At 48.4% G+C, this 25,033-nt stretch overlaps 1 protein-coding gene across 5 annotated transcripts in view; it reads left to right on the top strand.

Moving 5' to 3' along the window:
- LOC109880466 (EMI domain-containing protein 1) overlaps positions 1–25,033 on the top strand; it is a 74,072-nt gene that overhangs the window by 34,325 nt on the left and 14,714 nt on the right. For all 5 annotated transcript variants that reach the window (XR_004205304.1, XM_031804194.1, XM_020472694.2 and 2 more), the window contains exons 4-6: positions 24,056–24,160; positions 24,400–24,461; positions 24,615–24,747. Coding sequence is in view for 4 of the 5 variants with exons in the window: in XM_031804194.1 (XP_031660054.1) it covers positions 24,056–24,160; positions 24,400–24,461; positions 24,615–24,747 (300 nt within the window). In the remaining variant the exon portion in view is untranslated. The remainder of the gene's footprint in view (positions 1–24,055; positions 24,161–24,399; positions 24,462–24,614; positions 24,748–25,033) is intronic.

Raw genomic sequence — 25,033 nt, 5'->3', positions numbered from 1 at the left:
TTATGGTAGAGTGGCCAGACGGAAGCCACTCCTCAGTAAAAGGCACATGACAGCCCGCTTGGAGTTTGCCAAAAGTCACTTAAAGACTCTCAGACCATGAGAAACAAGATTCTCTGGTATGATGAAACCAAGATTGAACTCTTTGGCCTGAATGCCAAGCGTCACGTCTGGAGGAAACCTGGCACCATCCCTACAGGGAAGCAAGGCTGTAACGTAACAATGTGGAAAAAGTCAAGGGGTCTGAATATTTTCCGAATGCACTGTATAATGCTTATCTTTATAAAAAAAGAATAATAACAAATTGGCCTCCTTCTGTATGATTATATCTGTATAGCAGTAGTAGCTGACAAGTATAAAGATATGAATGTCATGTCGGGATATCTGTATAGCAGTAGTAGCTGACAAGTATAAAGATATGAATGTCATGTCGGGATATCTGTATAGCAGTAGTAGCTGACAAGTATAAAGATATGAATGTCATGTCGGGATATCTGTATAGCAGTAGTAGCTGACAAGTATAAAGATATGAATGTCATGTCGGGATATCTGTATAGCAGTAGTAGCTGACAAGTATAAAGATATGAATGTCATGTCGGGATATCTGTATAGCAGTAGTAGCTGACAAGTATAAAGATATGAATGTCATGTCGGGATATCTGTATAGCAGTAGTAGCTGACAAGTATAAAGATATGAATGTCATGTCGGGATATTTGTATAGCAGTAGTAGCTGACAAGTATAAAGATATGAATGTCATGTCGGGATATCTGTATAGCAGTAGTAGCTGACAAGTATAAAGATATGAATGTCATGTCGGGATATCTGTATAGCAGTAGTAGCTGACAAGTATAAAGATATGAATGTCATGTCGGGATATCTGTATAGCAGTAGTAGCTGACAAGTATAAAGATATGAATGTCATGTCGGGATATCTGTATAGCAGTAGTAGCTGACAAGTATAAAGATATGAATGTCATGTCGGGATATCTGTATAGCAGTAGTAGCTGACAAGTATAAAGATATGAATGTCATGTCGGGATATCTGTATAGCAGTAGTAGCTGACAAGTATAAAGATATGAATGTCATGTCGGGATATCTGTATAGCAGTAGTAGCTGACAAGTATAAAGATATGAATGTCATGTCGGGATATCTGTATAGCAGTAGTAGCTGACAAGTATAAAGATATGAATGACATGTCGGGATATCTGTATAGCAGTAGTAGCTGACAAGTATAAAGATATGAATGTCATGTCGGGATATCTGTATAGCAGTAGTAGCTGACAAGTATAAAGATATGAATGTCATGTCGGGATATCTGTATAGCAGTAGTAGCTGACAAGTATAAAGATATGAATGTCATGTCGGGATATCTGTATCTTTCTCTCGGTTGCTCTAGGCCTAGTTCTCTTCCTTTATATGTTAAATATGAATATTATACAGTGGATGTTTAGGCCTATATGCCTGTAATGCCCTGATGCTTTTAGGGCTCAACCCTCCGACAGCCAAACCATGTGGTGGACAATTATTGTTTTAGGAAAGTAAAAACCAATAAAACAATATATAGTCTATAAAGTTTTGAATATGCTACACATCGAAACAATGAATATACATTTTTTGTTGTTGTTATAGGCAGTCTTTAAGGACACGTAACTGTGGATCACTTAGCCAATATCACTCATTTATTGATGGCGCTGGAAGCACCGGTCTGAGGTTTTGTTCTTTTTTCTCTCTCGGATCCGAACCGGCTGTTCTCGGGTCCATTCGGGTCTCAGTTTTATAAAATTTATTTATGCATATCAGGTGGGGTGGGAAAGCCACTAATTCAGTTCGGAACAGGTCCAACGTTTTGGACCTGGTGAATACCTCTAGTGTGAACTCTTCAGTAGTGTTTTTCATCTTCCCACTCCTGTATTGTTTAAATTAGAGTTGTTCTCCAATGGTTTGTATGACAGCTGGATCCTGTAATTCCCCATCACTCAAACATACACTCACTATGCAGACACACACTCACACTGTCTCACACACTCACACTGTCTCACACACTCATACTGTCTCACACACTCACACTGTCTCACACACTCATACTGTCTCACACACTCACACTGTCTCACACACTCATACTGTCTCACACACTCACACTGTCTCACACACTCATACTGTCTCACACACTCACACTGTCTCACACACTCATACTGTCTCACACACTCATACTGTCTCACACACTCATACTGTCTCACACACTCACACTGTCTCACACACTCATACTGTCTCACACACTCATACTGTCTCACACACTCACACTGTCTCACACACTCATACTGTCTCACACACTCATACTGTCTAACACACTCACACTGTCTCACACACTCATACTGTCTCACACACTCACACTGTCTCACACACTCATACTGTCTCACACACTCATACTGTCTCACACACTCATACTGTCTCACACACTCATACTGTCTCACACACTCACACTGTCTCACACACTCATACTGTCTCACACACTCATACTGTCTCACACACTCATACTGTCTCACACACTCATACTGTCTCACACACTCATACTGTCTCACACACTCACACTGTCTCACACACTCATACTGTCTCACACACTCACACTGTCTCACACACTCATACTGTCTCACACACTCACACTGTCTCACACACTCATACTGTCTCACACACTCACACTGTCTCACACACTCATACTGTCTCACACACTCACACTGTCTCACACACTCATACTGTCTCACACACTCACACTGTCTCACACACTCATACTGTCTCACACACTCACACTGTCTCACACACTCATACTGTCTCACACACTCATACTGTCTCACACACTCATACTGTCTCACACACTCATACTGTCTCACACACTCATACTGTCTCACACACTCATACTGTCTCACACACTCATACTGTCTCACACACTCATACTGTCTCACACACTCATACTGTCTCACACACTCATACTGTCTCACACACTCATACTGTCTCACACACTCATACTGTCTCACACACTCATACTGTCTCACACACTCATACTGTCTCACACACTCATACTGTCTCACACACTCATACTGTCTCACACACTCATACTGTCTCACACACTCATACTGTCTCACACACTCATACTGTCTCACACACTCATACTGTCTCACACACTCATACTGTCTCACACACTCATACTGTCTCACACACTCATACTGTCTCACACACTCACACTGTCTCACACACTCATACTGTCTCACACACTCACACTGTCTCACACACTCATACTGTCTCACACACTCACACTGTCTCACACACTCATACTGTCTCACACACTCACACTGTCTCACACACTCATACTGTCTCACACACTCACACTGTCTCACACACTCATACTGTCTCACACACTCACACTGTCTCACACACTCATACTGTCTCACACACTCACACTGTCTCACACACTCATACTGTCTCACACACTCACACTGTCTCACACACTCACACTGTCTCACACACTCATACTGTCTCACACACTCACACTGTCTCACACACTCATACTGTCTCACACACTCACACTGTCTCACACACTCATACTGTCTCACACACTCACACTGTCTCACACACTCACACTGTCTCACACACTCACACTGTCTCACACACTCATACCGTCTCACACACTCACACTGTCTCACACACTCACTATGCAGACACACACTCACACTGTCTCACACACTCACACTGTCTCACACACTCATACCGTCTCACACACTCACACTGTCTCACACACTCACTATGCAGACACACACTCACACTGTCTCACACACTCACACTGTCTCACACACTCATACTGTCTCACACACTCATACTGTCTCACACACTCACACTGTCTCACACACTCACACTGTCTCACACACTCACACTGTCTCACACACTCACACTGTCTCACACACTCATACTGTCTCACACACTCACACTGTCTCACACACTCACACTGTCTCACACACTCACACTGTCTCACACACTCATACTGTCTCACACACTCACACTGTCTCACACACTCACACTGTCTCACACACTCACACATGGACATGTTACCACATACTCACACCCTCATACTAATCCACATTCACACACCGTGTCCTACTTACGGTATGAAACGTATGCTATCACATTCTCTCACTCAGAGACACATGCATGTGCACAGAAGCACTCACTCCCTTTATCTGTACCTGGATGTCACTATGTTTGATTTAGTTCTCTTGCCTCACCAGTTCCTGGGCCAGATGTCAGTGTGAGGGATAATATACTGTATATCCATTCTGCTTTACTACACTCCACTCTCATACGCCTAGGGACCCAGGCCTTTCCCAGCCATGACCTCTGGGCCTCCTCCAGAACAAAACACATACTGCCAGACACATCAGGAGGACACACACACACACACACACACACACACACACACACACACACACACACACACACACACACACACACACACACACACACATACACAGGTAGAGAGGTACAGTGGAGCAGACAGAGAAAGTTTTGGCCCAATGATTTATAAGGTCTCTGTACGTGTGTCACAGGCACAGTACTGTCTCTGGAGTGGAGAGTAGAGCTGGACGTGTTTTCATGGGACCACTCACCCAGCCTGCACATTATTTAGACCTTACACACAGTTACAGTTAGCAGCCAGAAAACACCCCTTTAAATGCAAGCCTCTTATTACTCATAAATTAAGGGGATTTTCTCTGGTGATCATATTTGTGTCCAATGAAATAATGACATTTTACCCAATCCTCTACTCTGCTATGATGATTTCATAGAACCAGTGTGCCATAGAACCGTCCAACATGTCCTCCCCTGCTGGGCCCCTGAGGGTGAGCTGAACCCTGTTGACCCTGAGCTGTGATCACACAAGCCTTTTTATAAGCTGATGAGAGAACAGCAATTGATGGCTCTGGATCGCTCTTTTGAATTTCTTTTGTTTGTCGTTTTCTTTACAGTAAAGCCCATGATAGTTCTGCCATTTTTCTTCTTTTCCATTTTGATCTGCCTCATCTGTCATCCCTCTCTCCTGATCCTCTGATCTGTGTGTGTGTGTGTCATTTATCCCTGCATGTCTTCACATACACAGCTCTGTCTGAAGGCATGTTGTGTTCAAGTACCTTTCAGAGATAAGACTCTCATCATTCTGCCTGCTGGGAAAAGAAGTGAACAAGAAAGGGACAAAGACACAAACAGAATCCTCCTTTATTCTCTCTCTCACCCCAGTCCTTCTTTCACTCTCATTCAGTTTCCCTGCCTCCATTTCTTTCTGTTTCTTCCTGTGTTGGTGGTCCAGCGTATTGAGAAAGCAGGCATGTGTCTCGGTCATGCTGTTTATGAAGCCCATCTTCGGCCTTAGCTGTATTGCTTCCTGTCCCTGGGACTGGCCCTGGACTGGCACTGGGACTGGCACTGGCACTGGGACTGGCCCTGGCACTGGGACTGAGAATGAGAATGGATGTCAGAGAAAAGCTATAGAGCACTTCATCACTACAGCATTGTCTCTACAGCTCTGGCTGAGAGAAAGAGGGAGAGAAAGACAGAGAGACAGAAAGAAAGAGAGAGAGATTCGGGGGGGGGTATAGGCTGTCTCTATAGGCCTCTCTCTCAGTCCCCTATTGGCTGTGGTGTATTTCAGCCAAGAAGCCTTTGAAAGCCCAACCCCCCACGTCTGCTATACGACTCTGAGAGCACTCATCACACGCATAATAAATTTGGCCTTTAAAAGAAACTACTCCCTCTTTTAGACACAGTAAAACAATAACGACAGGGAGGGGTGCATGCATGCATGCGAGGAGGGCATTGAGTCTGTGTATGCATGTGTGTGTGCGGGTGTGTGTGTGTAGTAGGTGTGTGTGCCTGCGTGCCTGCGTGCGTGCGTGTGTGTGTGTCTGCACCTTGTTTTATTTGCTCTTGTAGGATGCAGAGCAGTTTAGGCATCTAGACACACACGTGCGCACACACATGCACCCGCACGCTAGTGATGCGCGGGTTGACTCATAGGGTCATTAAATACTGTGTGGATGAAGGGCGGGTGGCTGGCGGGCGTGTTGAATGAAGAGAAAACAATAGCTTAAAAAATCCATAAATGTATTATTCTTGTGCAATTTATATCTATAGGCTACATCGAGTTTTTTTCCATTATTTTAGGCGATCTGGCATTACTGTGTAAGCCTTAGGGCCTATAACGGTATGCCAAATAGCCTACACGCCAATCGCTTTTGGGAACTAGCACGCACACACACACGATCGCACACACACAGACAGACAACTCTGGCTCTTTTCCCTCCAGCTATTTAAGCGACCACATTGCAGCCTGCCACTGGGGAAACACTCAATGATCCTAAACTGGAGATTTAACTCTGAGGAAGGCCCCGTGTTGAACCGAGTAGCCCCGTCCCCAGTTCTCTCTCCTGATCCACTGGCCCCTGCTCCTTCTCTCCCCAAGCCCTGTTCCCTCTCTCCCCAAGCGCTGCTCTCTCTCTCCCCAAGCCCTGCTCCTTCTCTCCCCAAGCCCTGCTCCCTCTCTCCCCAAGCCCTGCTCCCTCTCTCCCCAAGCCCTGCTCCCTCTCTCCCCAAGCCCTGCTCCCTCTCTCCCCAAGCCCTGCTCCCTCTCTCCCCAAGCCCTGCTCCCTCTCTCCCCAAGCCCTGCTCCCTCTCTCCCCAAGCCCTGTTCCCTCTCTCCCCAAGCCCTGCTCCCTCTCTCCCCAAGCCCTGCTCCCTCTCTCCCCAAGCCCTGCTCCCTCTCTCCCCAAGCCCTGCACTCCCCCCGCAAAACACAAACAGCCTACTGACCCGGTGAGCAAGAGGGCTCTCTGTATTTCTGTCTGTCAAAGGAACCAGATGAGATACAGACCCACGCGCCTCTCTAACACTGCCCAGACCCAGGCCCTGGCTGCTGGGTTCAGGAGAGGCGGAACTGGGGTGGCTGGTTCAGATAGGGGTGAGATAAAAGGTGTGGATGCATACATCTGTAGCACAAAGGACCATGGTGGAGTTGAGATGAGATGAGCGAGGCTTTCATCTAGGCTGATATCAGGGAGAGCAGCACATCACATCAGTAAGATAAGATAGCACTATATAACCATCCACACACACACACAGACACACACACACACACACAAACAAAACTGTCTGAGTATTTGCTTTGGCTTACCCATTCATTAAAGCCAGGGGATGGGGGGTGGGCAGCTCAAGCCTGCCTGCCTGTCTGGTCTCGCTCGCCTGGTACTGAAAGCTCAGGTGCTTTAAAGGTCATTTCACTGCTATTCTTCTCATAACACCATTGGATCCATTTCAACAAGCAGGGTTACTCTTATGAAATACTGTATGTATATATCTTACTATTCCATAGTATTGTTACATTAATTCAGCATCCACATTACCCACCAATACAGGAGAGTGTGTTGTGATTACTATTGTAGTGACTACACCTACCTGCCAGTCTGTTTTATGTGTGTCCAAGCACAGCTGTTGCTTTAATTATTTAAAAAACTATTTTTATGATTTCTTATATCTATCCGATCTGTTCGTAGCCATAGAACTGCACAAGTGTGTGTGTGTTTATTTCGGTTGAGGTGGAGATGCTCCGGATATCCAAGGCTATACGTAGATAAGCCATTGAAGTTCCAGCATGCAAAGAGAACAAGGTTGTGAATGTGTGTGTGTGTTTTCCTTTATGTGTGGCCATGCTTATCCCGCTCTTGTGTTTCTCCATGTGCTGCGGTCGGAGGGGAGACAGACAGGGGCCTGAGATCTCTGCCAACTCTACCTCTGGTTGAGTTGCTTTACTTCCTGTCTTTGACACTGTCTACTTCCATGATAACGACTCCTCCACATCCCATGTGTTGTCATTGCAGAACAGAGGAAAACCCTTCAGATGTACATACTATTGAGTAATCTTGTATTTTGCTCTCTCTTCCTCTGAGAGCGCAATAGACAGCCATGTGATTCTACCTAGGTAAAGGTAAAAACAACAGGATAAATACACATGTAAGTAAAGTCCGTTCCCCTTGTTTTTCTCCTCTGTGTAATTTTGTCAGAGATCAGTCCTAATGTTTGTTGTAATCTTTGATCAGTCCCGTTGGATGTTTGTTTAGCCTTGAAGGAGACAGATGTGTGGGCCAAGACAGTGTTACAATAACTGTTCGTCATTATAATTATCAGGGACTTGTTCGCTTGTGGCTCAGCTCTTTTGCTTCACTCATTGTACAAGGCTACCTTTCATTCATAAACCATCTCCATGAATGATTGCAGGTTGACGTTTATTGGGATGAGTCTTGTCCTGGAGGCAGAACTTAGCAATTTCGTTAGATGTTCCAACTGCAAACTAAAATGAGTCTATATTGTAAAAATGTATGAAAACAAAAATTTGCTTTCTGGTCTTAATTTAAGGTTAGGGTAAGCATTAGGGTTAGCAGTGTGGTTAAATTTAGGGTTAAGTTTAAACTCAGATTTTCTGACTTTGTGGCTATGTCAGCTAGTGACCATTCTGCAGAGCTGCCTCCAGAACAAGATTCATGACAAAAAAACGCTAACCTGCGGAATGACTCTCCACACAGTGTGCAAAGTGATCCCAGATTTAAATCTGAATTATTTCTCATTTGTGTACCTTGTTTGTGTAACTTCCAGTAACTGAGGTCTAGAATACGTAATTTATTGTTGAAGTGTAATCCCAGACCCAGGTCCTATCTCCCAGGGCCCAGCTGTCAGTCATCACAGCTTGGGTTAGCAGTGACATGGATTAGGTCAGAATTTACCCTCACTGGGTGTTTGAGACCTGTGTTAGTCTCATGTCTCTGCTGTGGTGTCGTGTTCCCATGTCCCCCTGTGTGAGTCAATCTCAGGTGAGTATGGGCTCAGTGTCCCTCACACCACCACCCTGGACGCCATAGTCCAATCAGCTTTGATCCCGCCCGCGGCCCCTGGAAGTAAGTGGGGTCTAATCCCCAGAAAGCCCTATAAGACACAGAGGAATGTCTGGCACACAGGAGACCATTCAACCAGGGATTACACAGAAAGCAGCTCAGTCTCATACAGCCATAACCCCGGTGTGTGTGCGTGTCCTTGCATGCGTGCAGGCATATGTGAGTGTATTTGAGTGACCTGAGCAGTGAGGGAGTTGATTCCTCAACACAGTTTTGTGAATGTAAAGAATCAGTGACCACACATCTGATATTAGCTTCCATCCCCTTATTAACCCTTTATGGAACTAAACCTTAAGCGACAGAGAGTGTGTCCATCCACACACTGAGCCTGATAGTTCATCCATACATGCTGTGCCAGTTGAAACGTAGAGCAGCTGTAGGGAAAACGTTGTGAGAATGTTTCAGATGGTTTTTTAGGTGTCTATGGCCCAGAGGTGGAGAGCGGCCATATCACTGTCTCAGCACTCTGGCTTTTATTCTCTGTCATTCTCAACCCTTATAAGAGGTCAACTCTTCGACACTCAAGTATATAGTGGATTGATGGTTTCTCTCTGGATATTTATTTTATTTAGCCTTTATATAACTGGTTCATGGGTGTCCATATGGCAGTACTCCACCTGTTCGTGTGTACTAGGAGGCTGGACACAGTGGATCTGGCTGATTTCAGAGTGGGTTTGAAACTCATGTCACAGATCCACGGGAACCAGCGTATCATCATCTGCATCCCAATTTGCACACTATTCCCTATATATTGCACTACTTTTGACCAGGGCCCATGGGGTAGTGCACTGTAGGGACTAGGGTGCCATTTAGGATGCATACCCAGTGTCTTCCTGCAGAGTGTTCTGCTGTGTAGTGATCCCAGCCCAGACTCCCCTTCTGTTTTCTACCCTTCAGCTACAGACAGCTCCCCTCTCCCTGCCCTGACCCACTCTACAAGTATGAGATGGCCTGCTGGGAACCTTGTGTGTGTGTGTGTGTGTGTGTGTGTGTGTGTTTGACATGCAGGCACGTGCATGTGTTTCTGCATGTAAGTGTGTGTATCACCAGGCGTACAGTCGCACACGTGTGCATGACTGTAGAGATTGATGTAGAGATTTGGCCCAGAGCAGATGGTGAAAACAATGAGGCAGCAATCTGGAGCAGGACCATCAATCTGGAGGAGGACCATCAATCTGGACCAGAACCATGAGAGTGGAGGGAATTATGTTGATCCTGGCCCAGGTCCATGGAATTAAGAGTGTGTGTGTGTGTGTGTATATGTGTGTGTGTGTGTGTATATGTGTGTGTGTGTGTGTGTGTGTGTGTGTGTGTGTGTGTGTGTGTGTGTGTGTGTGTGTGTGTGTGTGTGTGTGTGTGTGTGTGTGTGTGTGTGTGTGTGTGTGTGTGTGTGTGTGTGTGTGTGTGTGTGTGTATTCTCGAGTCTACAGTAAGTGCTGACTAGTACGGGTTCCTTATATTGTCTAGTGGAAAAGACATGTATCTTTATCCGTTTGTTTATATGTACCAAACGTTTCTTTTACATGCAGCTATTCCTTCCTGCTTTTTTATGTGTAATGGTTTTACAGTCGGCCCAAATAGACAGGGACGTTTTTATCTGCTGAGAGTATATAGGCCAACTAAATCAAGGCCTCTGAGACCCAGCTGTCTGAGAGCTGCAGTCTGTGTCTTTCTGAGTCAGGACCACAGCAAAGAGCTTCTTCTGTTAACATATTGACTGGCTGTCTTCCTGCCTTACTGCCTGGCACGCGGACACAGCACTCTAATCATCCTGTGGTCCATGTCTGTCTTCCTTGGCCACATCCTCTGCTCGGGAATCAGGGAACCAGGGGACCTGGAGGACAGAGCTTTATACACAGATCATCCATTAGTGCTATTGTACCTGTCAACGTGTCGCCATCTGTAGTTCAATCTAAAAACTCCCACCCTGCTGGGAGACTTAGACATCAGCGTTATGTCTGCAACTACTGATGCGTGGTACTGAATTTGCAATAATACAGTGAATACAAGGTATTCTGAGACCAGTGAGTGCTGTGTGCCTGGCACTCTGTCTGGGCAATCTCTCTCTACTCTGTCTAAACTTTAAAGAAGGAATGTTTAAAAGGACTGGTGTTTTGGTTTTTTCACGATACTAAATCTTTTGTTTTTCCTGAGAGAACTGAGTTTCAGTGGAAATTCCACTGCAAGGCTAAAATCTCTGAACGGTGCAATGATCCAAGCTTTTAACGACAATAGAGAGATTTGGGGGCCGTGAGAGAAGTCCCATAGGAACATGTACATTTAAATAATAGCTGAGCGAATGAGGGAAATGGACAATGTTCTATAAAAGGAGCTGAATCCTGAGGAAAATGTAAAGAAGAAAGAGGGCGAGCTTCGCCCCCCTCACCGTGCCCGTCTCTGCTGCTTCTAGTTCATTTATAGCACACTGGATTAAGGCAGGTTTACGGTTTGCTGTTGGAACAGAATATCACCGAGGTGGGAGTTGGAATAGCTACGCCTGGCAACCGCTGCCTGGCTTGGGGAGCTGTGCAGTCACTATCATATAGTCAGTCAATACATTAGAACAAAACCTTTGTGTTCGGTTGCCATGGGTACAGTTACGAGGTTGTCATAGGGGGCTCTTAATTATTTGAGTTGTTTCGGTGGGTGGTGATGGGAGGGAAGGGTGTTTTAAGCCTTTTTTAATACGCCTCGCTTGCCTTCATCTGCTCTCATGTACAGATCAACTCCCCGTCCGTAGAACAAATACAGTGCTATGGACTGATGGAGCAACAACAGGCCCCAGAGCTACAACGTGTAATCAAAGCAAACTCTGGGTTTTACTGTGGCATATAAACAATGTGTGTTGGAGCTGATGTGTCATTCGAAGATTTAGGCCACAGGACATGGGGCCGAATGTTTAGCTGCAGGCCTGTGGCCTGAGCTGCTTCTCGCTTGGCTGGTGTTGTGGGCAGAGTTGGGGGCTGAGTTCCAAATGGCATCCTATTCCCTATAAGATGCATTACTTTTGACCAGGGCCCATAGTAGTAGTGCACTACATAGGGAATTGGGTGGCATTTGGGGCTCAGCCCATGTCACATATCCAGGGTAATGAGCCAGGCCAGAGTACATGGTTCACTGGCCAAGAATTCCCCCAGTATTTTGTTGTTGCGGGGTGTCTTGGTGCAGCAAACCACAGTGTGTGAAATAGCCTAGCTCACCACGGTTCTTACATGGGGTTTTAGATCAGTGTTCTTAGCTTGGAAGCAGATTTTTTTCCTTTTTTTCCCTACTCTCACAGTTTTCTCTAGTATTCAAGCCAAGAGTGCAATGCAATACTTGCCTCTCACAGCACATGAGTACTGTGTATATTTACTGTGTTGTCAAATTCAGCTACTCTATTCCTCAACTGGTGGAATGTAAAAAAAAATATGTATGAATCGTGAACATAGACTTTATAGCTCATTATAGGATCCTTAATGGCCTGGCTCCCCCTCCACTCAATATTATTGTTAAACAGAAAACCCAGACATATGGCAGCAGATCCACAAGGTCTGCCATGAGAGGTGACTGTATAGTTCCCCTAAGGAAAAGCACCTTTAGTAAATCTGCATTCTCTGTGAGAGCTTCCCATGTCTGGAATACACTGCCATCAGACACACATAACTGCACCACATATCACACTTTCACAAAATGCTTGAAGACATGGCTAAAGGTCAATCAGATTTGTGAACATGGTCCCTAGCTGTGTGTTGCCGCTTTCCATGTTGTCTGTTGTCTGTAGCTTGTGAGGTGTGGAAACACTTTGTTGCTTTTATGAATTTTGTCTCGCTGCTTTTTGTTCTATGTTGCTCTGTCTGTATGCTACGTCTTGCTTGTCCTATGTTGCTCTGTCTGTATGCTATGTCTTGCTTGTCCTATGTTGCTATGTCTTGCCTGTTCTATGTTGCTATTGTCTATATTGTAATTGTTTTTAATAACCTGCCCAGGGACTGCGGTTGAAAATTAGCCGCCTGGCTAAAACCGGCACTTTTACTGAAACGTTGATTAATGTGCACTGTCCCTGTAAAAATAAAAAATAAACTCAAACTCAAACTCATTGCAAAGTGTTAATACATAGTAATGCACAGTGTGGTTATTCCTGGGCCTGGGGAGAGGATGTGTATGTATGGAGGTCAGTAAGCAGGTCTATTCCTGGGCCTGGGGAGAGGATGTGTATGTATGGAGGTCAGTAAGCAGGTCTATTCCTGGGCCTGGGGAGAGGATGTGTATGTATGGAGGTCAGTAAGCAGGTCTATTCCTGGGCCTGGGGAGAGGATGTGTATGTATGGAGGTCAGTAAGCAGGTCTATTCCTGGGCCTGGGGAGAGGATGTGTATGTATGGAGGTCAGTAAGCAGGTCTATTCCTGGGCCTGGGGAGAGGATGTGTATGTATGGAGGTCAGTAAGCAGGTCTATTCCTGGGCCTGGGGAGAGGATGTGTATGTATGGAGGTCAGTAAGCAGGTCTATTCCTGGGCCTGGGGAGAGGATGTGTATGTATGGAGGTCAGTAAGCAGGTTTATTCCTGGGCCTGGGGAGAGGATGTGTATGTATGGAGGTCAGTAAGCAGGTCTATTCCTGGGCCTGGGGAGAGGATGTGTATGTATGGAGGTCAGTAAGCAGGTCTATTCCTGGGCTTGGGGAGAGGATGTGTATGTATGGAGGTCAGTAAGCAGGTCTATTCCTGGGCCTGGGGAGAGGATGTGTATGTATGGAGGTCAGTAAGCAGGTCTATTCCTGGGCCTGGGGAGAGGATGTGTATGTATGGAGGTCAGTAAACAGGTCTATTCCTGGGCCTGGGGAGAGGATGTGTATGTATGGAGGTCAGTAAGCAGGTCTATTCCTGGGCCTGGGGAGAGGATGTGTATGTATGGAGGTCAGTAAGCAGGTCTATTCCTGGGCCTGGGGAGAGGATGTGTATGTATGGAGGTCAGTAAGCAGTTCTATTCCTGGGCCTGGGGAGAGGATGTGTATGTATGGAGGTCAGTAAGCAGGTCTATTCCTGGGCCTGGGGAGAGGATGTGTATGTATGGAGGTCAGTAAGCAGGTCTATTCCTGGGCCTGGGGAGAGGATGTGTATGTATGGAGGTCAGTAAGCAGGTCTGTTCCTGGTCCTGGGGAGAGGATGTGTATGTATGGAGGTCAGTAAGCAGGTCTGTTCCTGGGCCTGGGGAGAGGATGTGTATGTATGGAGGTCAGTAAGCAGGTCTGTTCCTGGGCCTGGGGAGAGTATGTGTATGTATGGAGGTCAGTAAGCAGGTCTGTTCCTGGGCCTGGGGAGATGTGTATGTATGGAGGTCAGTAAGCAGGTCTATTCCTGGGCCTGGGGAGAGGATGTGTATGTATGGAGGTCAGTAAGCAGGTCTATTCCTGGGCCTGGGGAGAGTATGTGTATGTATGGAGTTCAGTAAGCAGGTCTATTCCTGGGCCTGGGGAGAGTATGTGTATGTATGGAGGTCAGTAAGCAGGTCTATTCCTGGGCCTGGGGAGAGTATGTGTATGTATGGAGGTCAGTAAGCAGGTCTATTCCTGGGCCTGGGGAGAGGATGTGTATGTATGGAGGTCAGTAAGCAGGTCAATTCCTGGGCCTGGGGAGAGGATGTGTATGTATGGAGGTCAGTAAGCAGGTCTGTTCCTGGGCCTGGGGAGAGGATGTGTATGTATGGAGGTCAGTAAGCAGGTCTGGGCCTGGGGAGAGGATGTGTATGTATGGAGGTCAGTAAGCAGGTCTGGGCCTGGGGAGAGGATGTGTATGTATGGAGGTCAGTAAGCAGGTCTGGGCCTGGGGAGAGGATGTGTATGTATGGAGGTCAGTAAGCAGGTCTGTTCCTGGGCCCAGTTGTTTTTGGAGCCCTTGTTTGTCAGCCACTTGTGGCTGTGTGTTGGCTTAGAGGAGAGGGTTTTAATTGCCGTGGTGTGTCGGGATGGGACAGGAGGAGGTCACAGACGGTCCTCTCCCTGCCACTCTAAATACACAACAGAGGAGATGAGGCGAGTGTGGTTTTACCCAGGTACTGTCAGCAGCACAGTGCTCCTGGTTTGAGAGAAGCATCTGCATTTCGACTGGGGTCACGAAACAGCGACATGAAAGGATGTATTTTTTATTGTTTTCCAGTGTTTTGTGTCTTAGTAAAACAGTGATGGGTGGGAGTTGGTAACGTCAGCCTTTGCCTCATGTTTTTATTGGACATCTGTTACCTTCAAGCGGAGGAAATGTTGAAAAAGTGTCGGGCGGATTTGTGGTGCAGCCGATCACAACCGCATGCCGCCTCAAACCCAGCATGCTTCACTTCCCGAGATATGCCTGACGCTAATTTTAGCCATTTTACACAGACCGCAGCGTTGTTTGTTTTCGCAGCACCAATATAATTGTTTCCATTTTGCCATAAACTAACAATCTAAACCATTTTTTGTTGGAGGGGGGTGGTGAATCTTTTTAAAACCATGTTTAGCCTTGCATTTTCACATCTGTTTGTTATTTCAGAAGACTTTTATTTTCTTGCTCTATGAACCCACCCAGTTGTTGTTGTGGGCATCAGGTATCATGTTGGTGAGATGAAACTTGCTGAGAGGACTGAAACAGTGCTGAAGCAGATGTTAGGAAAGGAAAGGGATATTTTGGACAGTGAAATAAATTAAGTGGTCAGGCAACAAGAGAGGGAGGTACTGTAGTCAGTAGTCAGAGGTCAGAGGGAGGTACTGTAGTCAGTAGTCAGAGGTCAGAGGGAGGTACTGTAGTCAGTAGTCAGAGGTCAGAGGGAAGTACTGTAGTCAGTAGTCAGAGGTCAGAGGGAGGTACTGTAGTCAGAGGTCAGAGGGAGGTACTGTAGTCAGTAGTCAGAGGGAGGTTCAGTAGTCAGAGGTCAGAGGGAGGTACTGTAGTCAGTGCTCAAAGGTCAGAGGGAGGTACTGTATTCAGTACTCAGAGGTCAGAGGTCAGAGGGAAAGTGAGGAGAGAGGGAGATGTGAAGCAGAGCTCATTGTTCGTTTATTCATTATAGTCATTATTATTTATGAGAGTGCCTTGGAGCGATTCTCAGCAGTGGGACTGCACTTCAGGATGGTACCCTACCCACAGACCAGGCTGATGGGAAATAATAAGCAAGGGCTTAGAGAGGAAGGGGGAGGGGAGGGAAATTAGGCTGCCCTGTGTTGAGATGCGTCATCCTTGGGGGGGCAGGAGGAGCAGCTCCTGTCTGGGACAGGGAGGTGGGAGGAGGAGAGATATAAAACCTCCTCTTGCTGTGTAAGATTAGAGGTCTGTCTGTGTGCACATCTGGCCACATGAGCTGATAGCTCTGATCTGAGAACAGAGGCCAGTGCTACACTACTATAGGAACCATTGAGGAAGAATGCTCTCATTCACCCTGCCTCCTACCGTGTGTGTGCTCCATATTATGGGACCACAAGGGCCTGGCCTTCTCTGTTGAGGAGCTGGTGTGGGTTAGTGCCACCCTGCTGAGTCTGTCGGTACCTGCTCTGTGGAGGCCAGTTAACAGCTCATCTGGAATCAGAACACACGGGTATGTTCAAGAGGAAGACAATAGAATTCAGTCAGTAACTGCAGCCACACAGGTTACCACACTACGCTGAGAGGCCATGCATGCCAAGTGTTTGTTAATAATCCAGGGAGTCTGAGTCTGTTCTCAGATCCATTAGTGATTCAGGTCTAGCCTAGTGGAGGTGGAGGGAGGGAGGGGGGGTCTGACTACAGACCAGGGCTCTCCTGTCTGTCTGCCTCCCGGCCTGCTGGTGTGTTGACTGATGAAGTGAGATGTGTCTGTAGGAGGTGAGAGCTCCTCCCGCCCCTTCCCTGACCCCCCACCACTCCAACCCTCACCTCAGAGTCCTACAGGCGACGTCTGGTTTCAGTTGCAGTTTGGCTGGCCCAACACCACTGCAACAGGTCTGCTCACAACAGCCATAGCAGTGTGTGTTTGTGTGTGTAGCCAAATATGTGAGTGTAAAGACTCCCTCAGCTCCCCCCACCCTTACACCTGCCCACAGGAACCCAGTGGGTACTGCAGTGTGAGAAGAGAGTGTGGGTCGCCGCACCACCGCAGGCTGAGGTCAGGTGTCGATGGGGTGTGGCAGTTCCTCTGCAAAAGAAAGGAAATAAGGAAGGCCGTCCCTCCCTCTCAGCCAATCACCTAATAAAAGTAAAGCTGGAATCCTGGGAAAGCATAATACACTGGGGTACAGGCAGGTTTGTGTTGGCCCATTGAGGATGAGCCCAGGTCCCAACGCAGCCTGGGAGATGGAAGGAGGGAGACACAGAGAGAACTGGATGAGCCCGGGTCCCAACGCAGCCTGGGAGATGGAAGGAGGGAGACAGAGAGAACTGGATGAGCCCGGGTCCCAACGCAGCCTGGGAGATGGAAGGAGGGAGACACAGAGAGAACTGGATGAGCCCGGGTCCCAACGCAGCCTGGGAGATGGAAGGAGGGAGACACAGAGAGAACTGGATGAGCCAGGGTCCCAACACAGCCTGGGAGATGGAAGGAGGGAGACAGAGAGAACTGGATGAGCCAGGGTCCCAACGCAGCCTGGGAGATGGAAGGAGGGAGACACAGAGAGAACTGGATGAGCCCGGGTCCCAACGCAGCCTGGGAGATGGAAGGAGGGAGACACAGAGAGAACTGGATGAGCCCGGGTCCCAACGCAGCCTGGGAGATGGAAGGAGGGAGACAGAGAGAACTGGATGAGCCAGGGTCCCAACGCAGCCTGGGAGATGGAAGGAGGGAGACACAGAGAGAACTGGATGAGCCCGGGTCCCAACGCAGCCTGGGAGATGGAAGGAGGGAGACACAGAGAGAACTGGATGAGCCCGGGTCCCAACGCAGCCTGGGAGATGGAAGGAGGGAGACAGAGAGAACTGGATGAGCCAGGGTCCCAACGCAGCCTGGGAGATGGAAGGAGGGAGACACAGAGAGAACTGGATGAGCCAGGGTCCCAACGCAGCCTGGGAGATGGAAGGAGGGAGACACAGAGAGAACTGGATGAGCCAGGGTCCCAACGCAGCCTGGGAGATGGAAGGAGGGAGACACAGAGAGAACTGGATGAGCCCGGGTCCCAACGCAGCCTGGGAGATGGAAGGAGGGAGACAGAGAGAACTGGATGAGCCCGGGTCCGAACGCAGCCTGGGAGATGGAAGGAGGGAGACACAGAGAGAACTGGATGAGCCCGGGTCCCAACGCAGCCTAGGAGATGGAAGGAGGGAGACACAGAGAGAACTGGATGAGCCCGGGTCCCAACGCAGCCTGGGAGATGGAAGGAGGGAGACACAGAGAGAACTGGATGAGCCAGGGTCCCAACACAGCCTGGGAGATGGAAGGAGGGAGACAGAGAGAACTGGATGAGCCAGGGTCCCAACGCAGCCTGGGAGATGGAAGGAGGGAGACACAGAGAGAACTGGATGAGCCCGGGTCCCAACGCAGCCTGGGAGATGGAAGGAGGGAGACACAGAGAGAACTGCATGAGCCAGGGTCCCAACGCAGCCTGGGAGATGGAAGGAGGGAGACACAGAGAGAACTGGATGAGCCAGGGTCCCAACGCAGCCTGGGAGATGGAAGGAGGGAGACACAGAGAACTGGATGCGCATCGCCCCAATTTGTTATCATATGTCATTTTAGGTCAAAATAATAGACTATGGAAACTGCTGGATATAAAGCATATTTGTAGGATCAGAGGGTTGTCTAATAGTAGTGCTTCTACAGAAGTGTCCATATCTTTGTCCACATGCAGCAGTGGTATTTAGTCTTCCTGAAGGCTTAAGCAGCATTGTGACAGAGACAAACTCAGTGGCCTGGCTGGTCAGCAGCACCTGGTCACTAATGGTGTTGTAGTGCTGAGCTCAGCTCTCTGAGCAGACAGAGATGGATCAGATCAGGAGGACTCCCCTCCCATCCCCTGCTCTCCCCTGCCCTGCCCTCCCCTCACCTCCCATCCCATCCCCTGCACCCCCCTCCCCATGACCCTCCCCTGCCCAGCCCTCCCCTCCCATCCCCTGCTCTCCTCTTCCCTCCCCTTCCCTCCCCTCCCCTCCCCTGCTCTCCTCTTCCCTCCCCTCCCCTCCCCTCCCCTGCTCTCCTCTTCCCTCCCCTCCCCTCCCCTGCCCTGCCCTCCCCTCCCCTGCTCTCCTCTCCTCTCCCCTCCCCTCCCCTGCCCTGCCCTGCCCTGCCCTGCCCTGCCCTCCCCTGCCATCCCCTCCCCTGCCATCCCCTGCACCCCCTCCCCATGACCCTCCCCCTCCCCTCCCCTGCCCTGCCCAGCCCTCCCCTCCCCTGCTCCCCTCTTCCCTCCCCTCCCCTGCCCTCCCCTGCACCCCCCTCCCCTGACCTGCCCTCCCCTGCCCTGCCCTGCCCTCCCCCTCCCCTCCCCTCCCCTCCCCTCCCCTCCCCTCCCCTGCCCTGCATCCCCCTCCCCTGACCTCCCCTCCCCTGCCCTTTGTTGACTGGATGGTCTGTGTGTCCACAGCTTCCCCCACTTCCTCAGATCCCATACCTCCCCATGGGAACCTCTAGCTCTAAGATAAACCAGTCTTATGAAACTCAAGCAAAAGGAGGAGGGGGGGGGGGGGCAGCCAGAGCCTCAGTCAGTGACATGTCACAGGGTTCATTCTCAGATCTGACTGGTGAAATCACAGAGCTTCACTTCCCACCTCGTTTTTGATTCAACTCCAGCAAGGCCACCACCGAGACGAGATGTGTGTGAGCTTGCATAAAGTCAACCGTCAATCATTACAGACCATATGAAACAAAGAGACGCTTTAGCCATTGAAGTACCTCCACAAGACAGGCCTTCCTGGCAGAAACCAGCACAAGGACTGTGTATGTCTGCACAGTGCTACTTATCTTACATCCATATGAAAGAGAGAATAAATAAACCAGGGCAAATAATGAGCTGAGGAGAGGGAGCACGGATGGGCTCTGTAGATAGAGAGGAAGGGGGAAGCGTGTTCTCTGGGCTGACTGGGCACTCTGCAGGATGGTCTGGTTTGTTTTCACTGGTAGTATTACTGGAGGACTGACCTTGGACCATTAATATACTGCAGGCAGAGGAGAGGAGAACAAAAAGAGCCTATGGAAAATGACTACACACACACACACACACGCAAACACACGCGTGCACACACCAGCCTGCTGGTTGGTTAAACATTGTTCTCCTCTATGAGTGTGATGGCTTCCAGCCCCTCTCCCTCTGACCGTGTGCTGGCAGGGGCCTCCTCCGGACTGCCACAGAGGGCCCTCAGGGGCATGCTTAAAGGGTGGTGAAGGGGGTTATTTGGGTAAACCCAGTCACAGAGCGTGTTATGCTTTTTGGAAGCTTGTCAGCAAGAATGCCAAGACCCCGTCCCCTGCTCCTAGCGCCAGTACACATACTGTATGTACTTTATACTTCTTCATATGAGATAGACATTGAACACAAATAAAGGAGGTAGGAGTGAGACTGTCTGTCTGTCTGTCTGTCTGTCTGTCTGTCTGTCTGTCTGTCTGTCTGTCTGTCTGTCTGTCTGTGTCTGTCTGTCTGTCTGTCTGTCTGTCTGTCTGTCTGTCTGTCTGTCTGTGTCTGTCTGTGTCTGTCTGTCTGTCTGTCTGTCTGTCTGTCTGTCTGTCTGTCTGTCTGTCTGTCTGTCGTCTGTCTGTCTGTCTGTCTGTCGTCTGTCTGTCTGTCTGTCTGTCTGTCTGTCTGTCTGTCTGTCTGTCTGTCTGTCTGTCTGTCTGTCTGTCTGTCTGTCTGTCTGTCTGTCTGTCTGTCTGTCTGTCTGTCTGTCTGTCTGTCTGTCTGTCTGTCTGTCTGTCTGTCTGTCTGTCTGTCTGTCTGTCTGTCTGTCTGTCTGTCTGTCTGTCTGTCTGTCTGTCTGTCTGTCTGTCTGTCTGTCTGTCTGTCTGTCTGTCTGTCTGTCTGTCTGTCTGTCTGTCTGTCTGTCTGTCTGTCTGTCTGTCTGTCTGTCTGTCTGTCTGTCTGTCTGTCTGTCTGTCTGTCTGTCTGTCTGTCTGTCTGTCTGTCTGTCTGTCTGTCTGTCTGTCTGTCTGTCTGTCTGTCTGTCTGTCTGTCTGTCTGTCTGTCTGTCTGTCTGTCTGTCTGTCTGTCTGTCTGTCTGTCTGTCTGTCTGTCTGTCTGTCTGTCTGTCTGTCTGTCTGTCTGTCTGTCTGTCTGTCTGTCTGTCTGTCTGTCTGTCTGTCTGTCTGTCTGTCTGTCTGTCTGTCTGTCTGTCTGTCTGTCTGTCTGTCTGTCTGTCTGTCTGTCTGTCTGTCTGTCTGTCTGTCTGTCTGTCTGTCTGTCTGTCTGTCTGTCTGTCTGTCTGTCTGTCTGTCTGTCTGTCTGTCTGTCTGTCGTCTGTCTGTCTGTCTGTCTGGTCTGTCTGTCTGTCTGTCTGTCTGTCTGTCTGTCTGTCTGTCTGTCTGTCTGTCTGTCTGTCTGTCTGTCTGTCTGTCTGTCTGTCTGTCTGTCTGTCTGTCTGTCTGTCTGTCTGTCTGTCTGTCTCATACATTATTTCTGTGGCTATGTGAATGTTGTGACACACGCACATACACACACATAGGTTTTAGGTAACCCTGACACTGCAGTGGTGTGACCTTCGCTCCACTCTCTCTTTATCCTGAGAGGGATGCACCAGGCAGGCCAGGCCAGTGGGGAGGAAATGACTTGTCAGTGTGTTTGTAAACAGTGGAAAACTCCCCTTGTGCTGTGCTGTACAGTGTGTCCTATCCTGTCAGCCCCAGAGCCTGGAACCAGAGACAGAGCTGATGTCAGGATGACCTCTACCCTCTCCTCTCTCCACAGGGGTCTCCTCTAATGAAGAGTTCTGATTCAATCACTGATTACAGCCCAGAGCAGCGCAGGGTCAAGGGCCAAATGCACTCGCAAGTCTCTTTGACCCCCTCTAGTGGGCCAATTAGCTGAGAGACAGAGAGAGACACAGAGATAAAGAGAGAGACACAGAGATAAAGAGAGAGACACAGAGAGAGAGAGAGAGAGAGAGAGAGTGGACACACTGAACCATGTCTGTCAGGGGCCAGTCATTAGCCCTGACATTATTACTATCTGCCCAAATGAATGGATCCCAATCAGCACATCTAAGTCAACACACACCCATCCCCGCACACGCACACACATCCTGGTTAACAGACACTGTCTATGGGGATATAGAGGAATATAGTTTTCTTGTTATCCTGTGATTTCTAAAACTTGAGACATGGAGAGACAGAGTGAATAGAAGAGAGAGTAAGAGAATGGAAGTTAGGCCGTTGGGGTGGGGGACGGTTGTCTGTGTGCAAAGCCAGCAGAATGTTTTATCAATGTGTTTGAGTGTGGGTGGAGGGAACTTGGCACTTGAATGGTCTATAGTCTAGAGGAGAAAAGAGGTGCTGTCTGTCAGAGAAGAGAGGGACGCTGGGTTAGAGGTGCCTTCAGTGCGTTCTGGTGCAGGGGTATATTTTCAATTCCCGAGCCCATTTGAAATCGGACACAGCTATTATTATGAGCCGGTCTCCATAGGAAACTTCTATTGAGTCCCCCCCACCACACACACACACTCACACACACACACTCGCACACGCACAAGCTCACGCTCACACTCATAGACAGACATGGAGCAGAACAGAGTGTGTTTATCCCCGATCGAAGTTCGCCACATTTTACATTCTTACTGAAATGGAAGAAGACATGGCTCATAGCAGTTTTTCTTTACACATTCCTTTGAACATACCAATACTTTACAGTCTCAGCTCTAACATTGTTTCATTTCCACATGCACTATTAGTAACCCGCTGAGAAAGCCTTTACAACCCAAAACATAGAAAATCAAAACCACAAAGGTTGAGGGAAAGTGCCTGGAGCAGGATCCATTTACACAAAGCCTTTTCACACTGTTCTTTTCTCTTTCTCCTTCTCTCTCTTTATGCACATTGACTCTTTCTGTTAGGGCTCTCCTTTGTCCTCTCTCTCCCACTCACTCTCACCAAACTCTAAACAGAACATGAACTCTCTGTTCCGTGTCTGTCTGTGCTGTCTCCGACAAGCATCTGTAGCACATAGGATATATTACAGCATGTGTGGCTGACTGTGAGTGTTTGACAGAGAGAGATTGAGTGAGCTCTTGGAGGAGTATAATCGTCTCCTCTCCCTGCCCCTGAAAGGGTTGCAGGTGCTATTCCCAGGCTATGTTGGGCAGTGGCTTGCAGTGTGTTTGGCTCCAGCCAGCTGACTCTGAGAGGAGAGGAGATGTTGGCTGTCCTCTAACGAGGTGCTAAGCCCAGGCTCTTGTTTTTGTCAGGAGCACCTGGGTCATACAGACGGAACCACACAGTCTAGGACTTCACAAAAGGTCTGCCCATTCAAAACATCCCCAACCCGCAGGACCACAAACTCCCACACTTCATCAAATAAAGGAAAGACAGAACATCGAGCTCAGAGCTGAAATGGCTCATTCTCCTAATACAAGGCAGCTATTGTTTGTCTAACTCACTCTCTCCCAGGCATTGTGTTTTTATACTCAATAAAATCATGCCAGAATGAAAGCAGTTTATTGTGTGTGAATTTGATACAATTGCAGAATATGATGTTTATGGGTGGGACTTTGGAGAGCAGAAGGCATGCTGTGGGCCTTTCGTGTCTGATCTGGCACCATCCCTTTCCATCCCTCTCCCTCGTGGCCCTCACCGGCTGGGTCTCTGCCCACCATGACTGTGGTGTTGGTGAGGTCACCTGGTGGAGAGGGGCCCTGTCTCCTTACTGTCACATGACACCAGAGAGTTATTGTACGGGGCTTTCAGAGCAAATGGCAGATCATTTGAAATGACAAGAGAATGTTGGCTCCACTGAGCATTCAGAAATTGAGTGAAAAACTTTTTTTTGAGGAGGGGGGGGGGGTACTTGTTTTATTTTTCTGTTGATTGAGTTGTGTAATGAAGTTCTGTTGCCTGGAAGCCTCGCTGCTCATCAGTGCCATTTGCATGACTGACTATGTGCCTCATAACGGAATGACGTCTGTATGACCTCACTGTGTGGTCCATCGATCTGACTCCACTTCATCCTCCTCTTCCTCTGCAGAGTCAGGAAACCAGCTGGTGGCTCAGGAGGCGGTGAGGAAGCCGTCTACTCTCCGCCGGCCACCTGCCCAGGCCCGCACAGGAACAGGGGAGCAGCTCTCCACCAGTAAGAACCAGGACCCTAACACTCTCTTACACACTACTATAACACCTGGAACCATATTTCTCTCTTGAATATCGTCAGACTCAGAACACCTGGGATTTCATTTCTCTCCTTTACACTGTTTCTGTTTTAATACTCAGGCCCCATGTTTCTCAAATTCCCTGAAGTACATTTTAGAAGCGCTTTTTGCAGATATCGATACTTGTCCACATATAATATCTGTCTCTTTCTCCGTTCTCCAGATTGCCTCAACTGTAGTCGAATCACAGCCCTGACAGACAGACTCAGCTCACTGGAGGCAAAGGTACAGGGGTGACTCCTCTACTGGAGAATGTGCTGCAGTGAGAGACTACACCGTCTCTCATCATAAACAACAGTATTGGAGTCCATTTGAAAGGCATTGGCGTTACTCTCTAAATTTCTCTCTTTCTCTCTCTTCACCATTTTATCCCACTAGGTCCAGGTGCTGTCCTCTCCCGCCTCCGCTTCTCACCGCCACCTACAGGGTAAAGGAGGATCGGCACGGGAATCTTCCTCACAGAGGGTGGATCCACAAACCAAAGGAGCCCCTGGCGAGCAGGGACCCATAGGTATGTACAAGTCTCCTATACCCATGTATGGGCAGGTTTGAGGAGCAACCATAATTGCCTATTATTTTGAGTGGAGTGGTTATGTTTGATAATTGAGTAGGAAATCACTCTGCACATGCCATAATTCTTTCTCCATTGCCTCTCTACCTGCTCTCCTCCCCTCATATCCTATTTCCTCTGTCGCTGAGAGAGAGAGATGGAGACACACACACACACACACAATCATTTCTTCTTTGACTAGTCAGAGTCCAGTTGTCTGCACTGCTCACTTTCAGGGTTCTGTGGG

The sequence above is a fragment of the Oncorhynchus kisutch genome, linkage group LG3 (genome assembly GCF_002021735.2).
Source record: "Oncorhynchus kisutch isolate 150728-3 linkage group LG3, Okis_V2, whole genome shotgun sequence".
Taxonomy (NCBI): Eukaryota; Metazoa; Chordata; class Actinopteri; order Salmoniformes; family Salmonidae; genus Oncorhynchus; species Oncorhynchus kisutch.
Note: the sequence above shows the minus strand (reverse complement) of the source record. Positions and strands in the feature narration are given on the sequence as shown.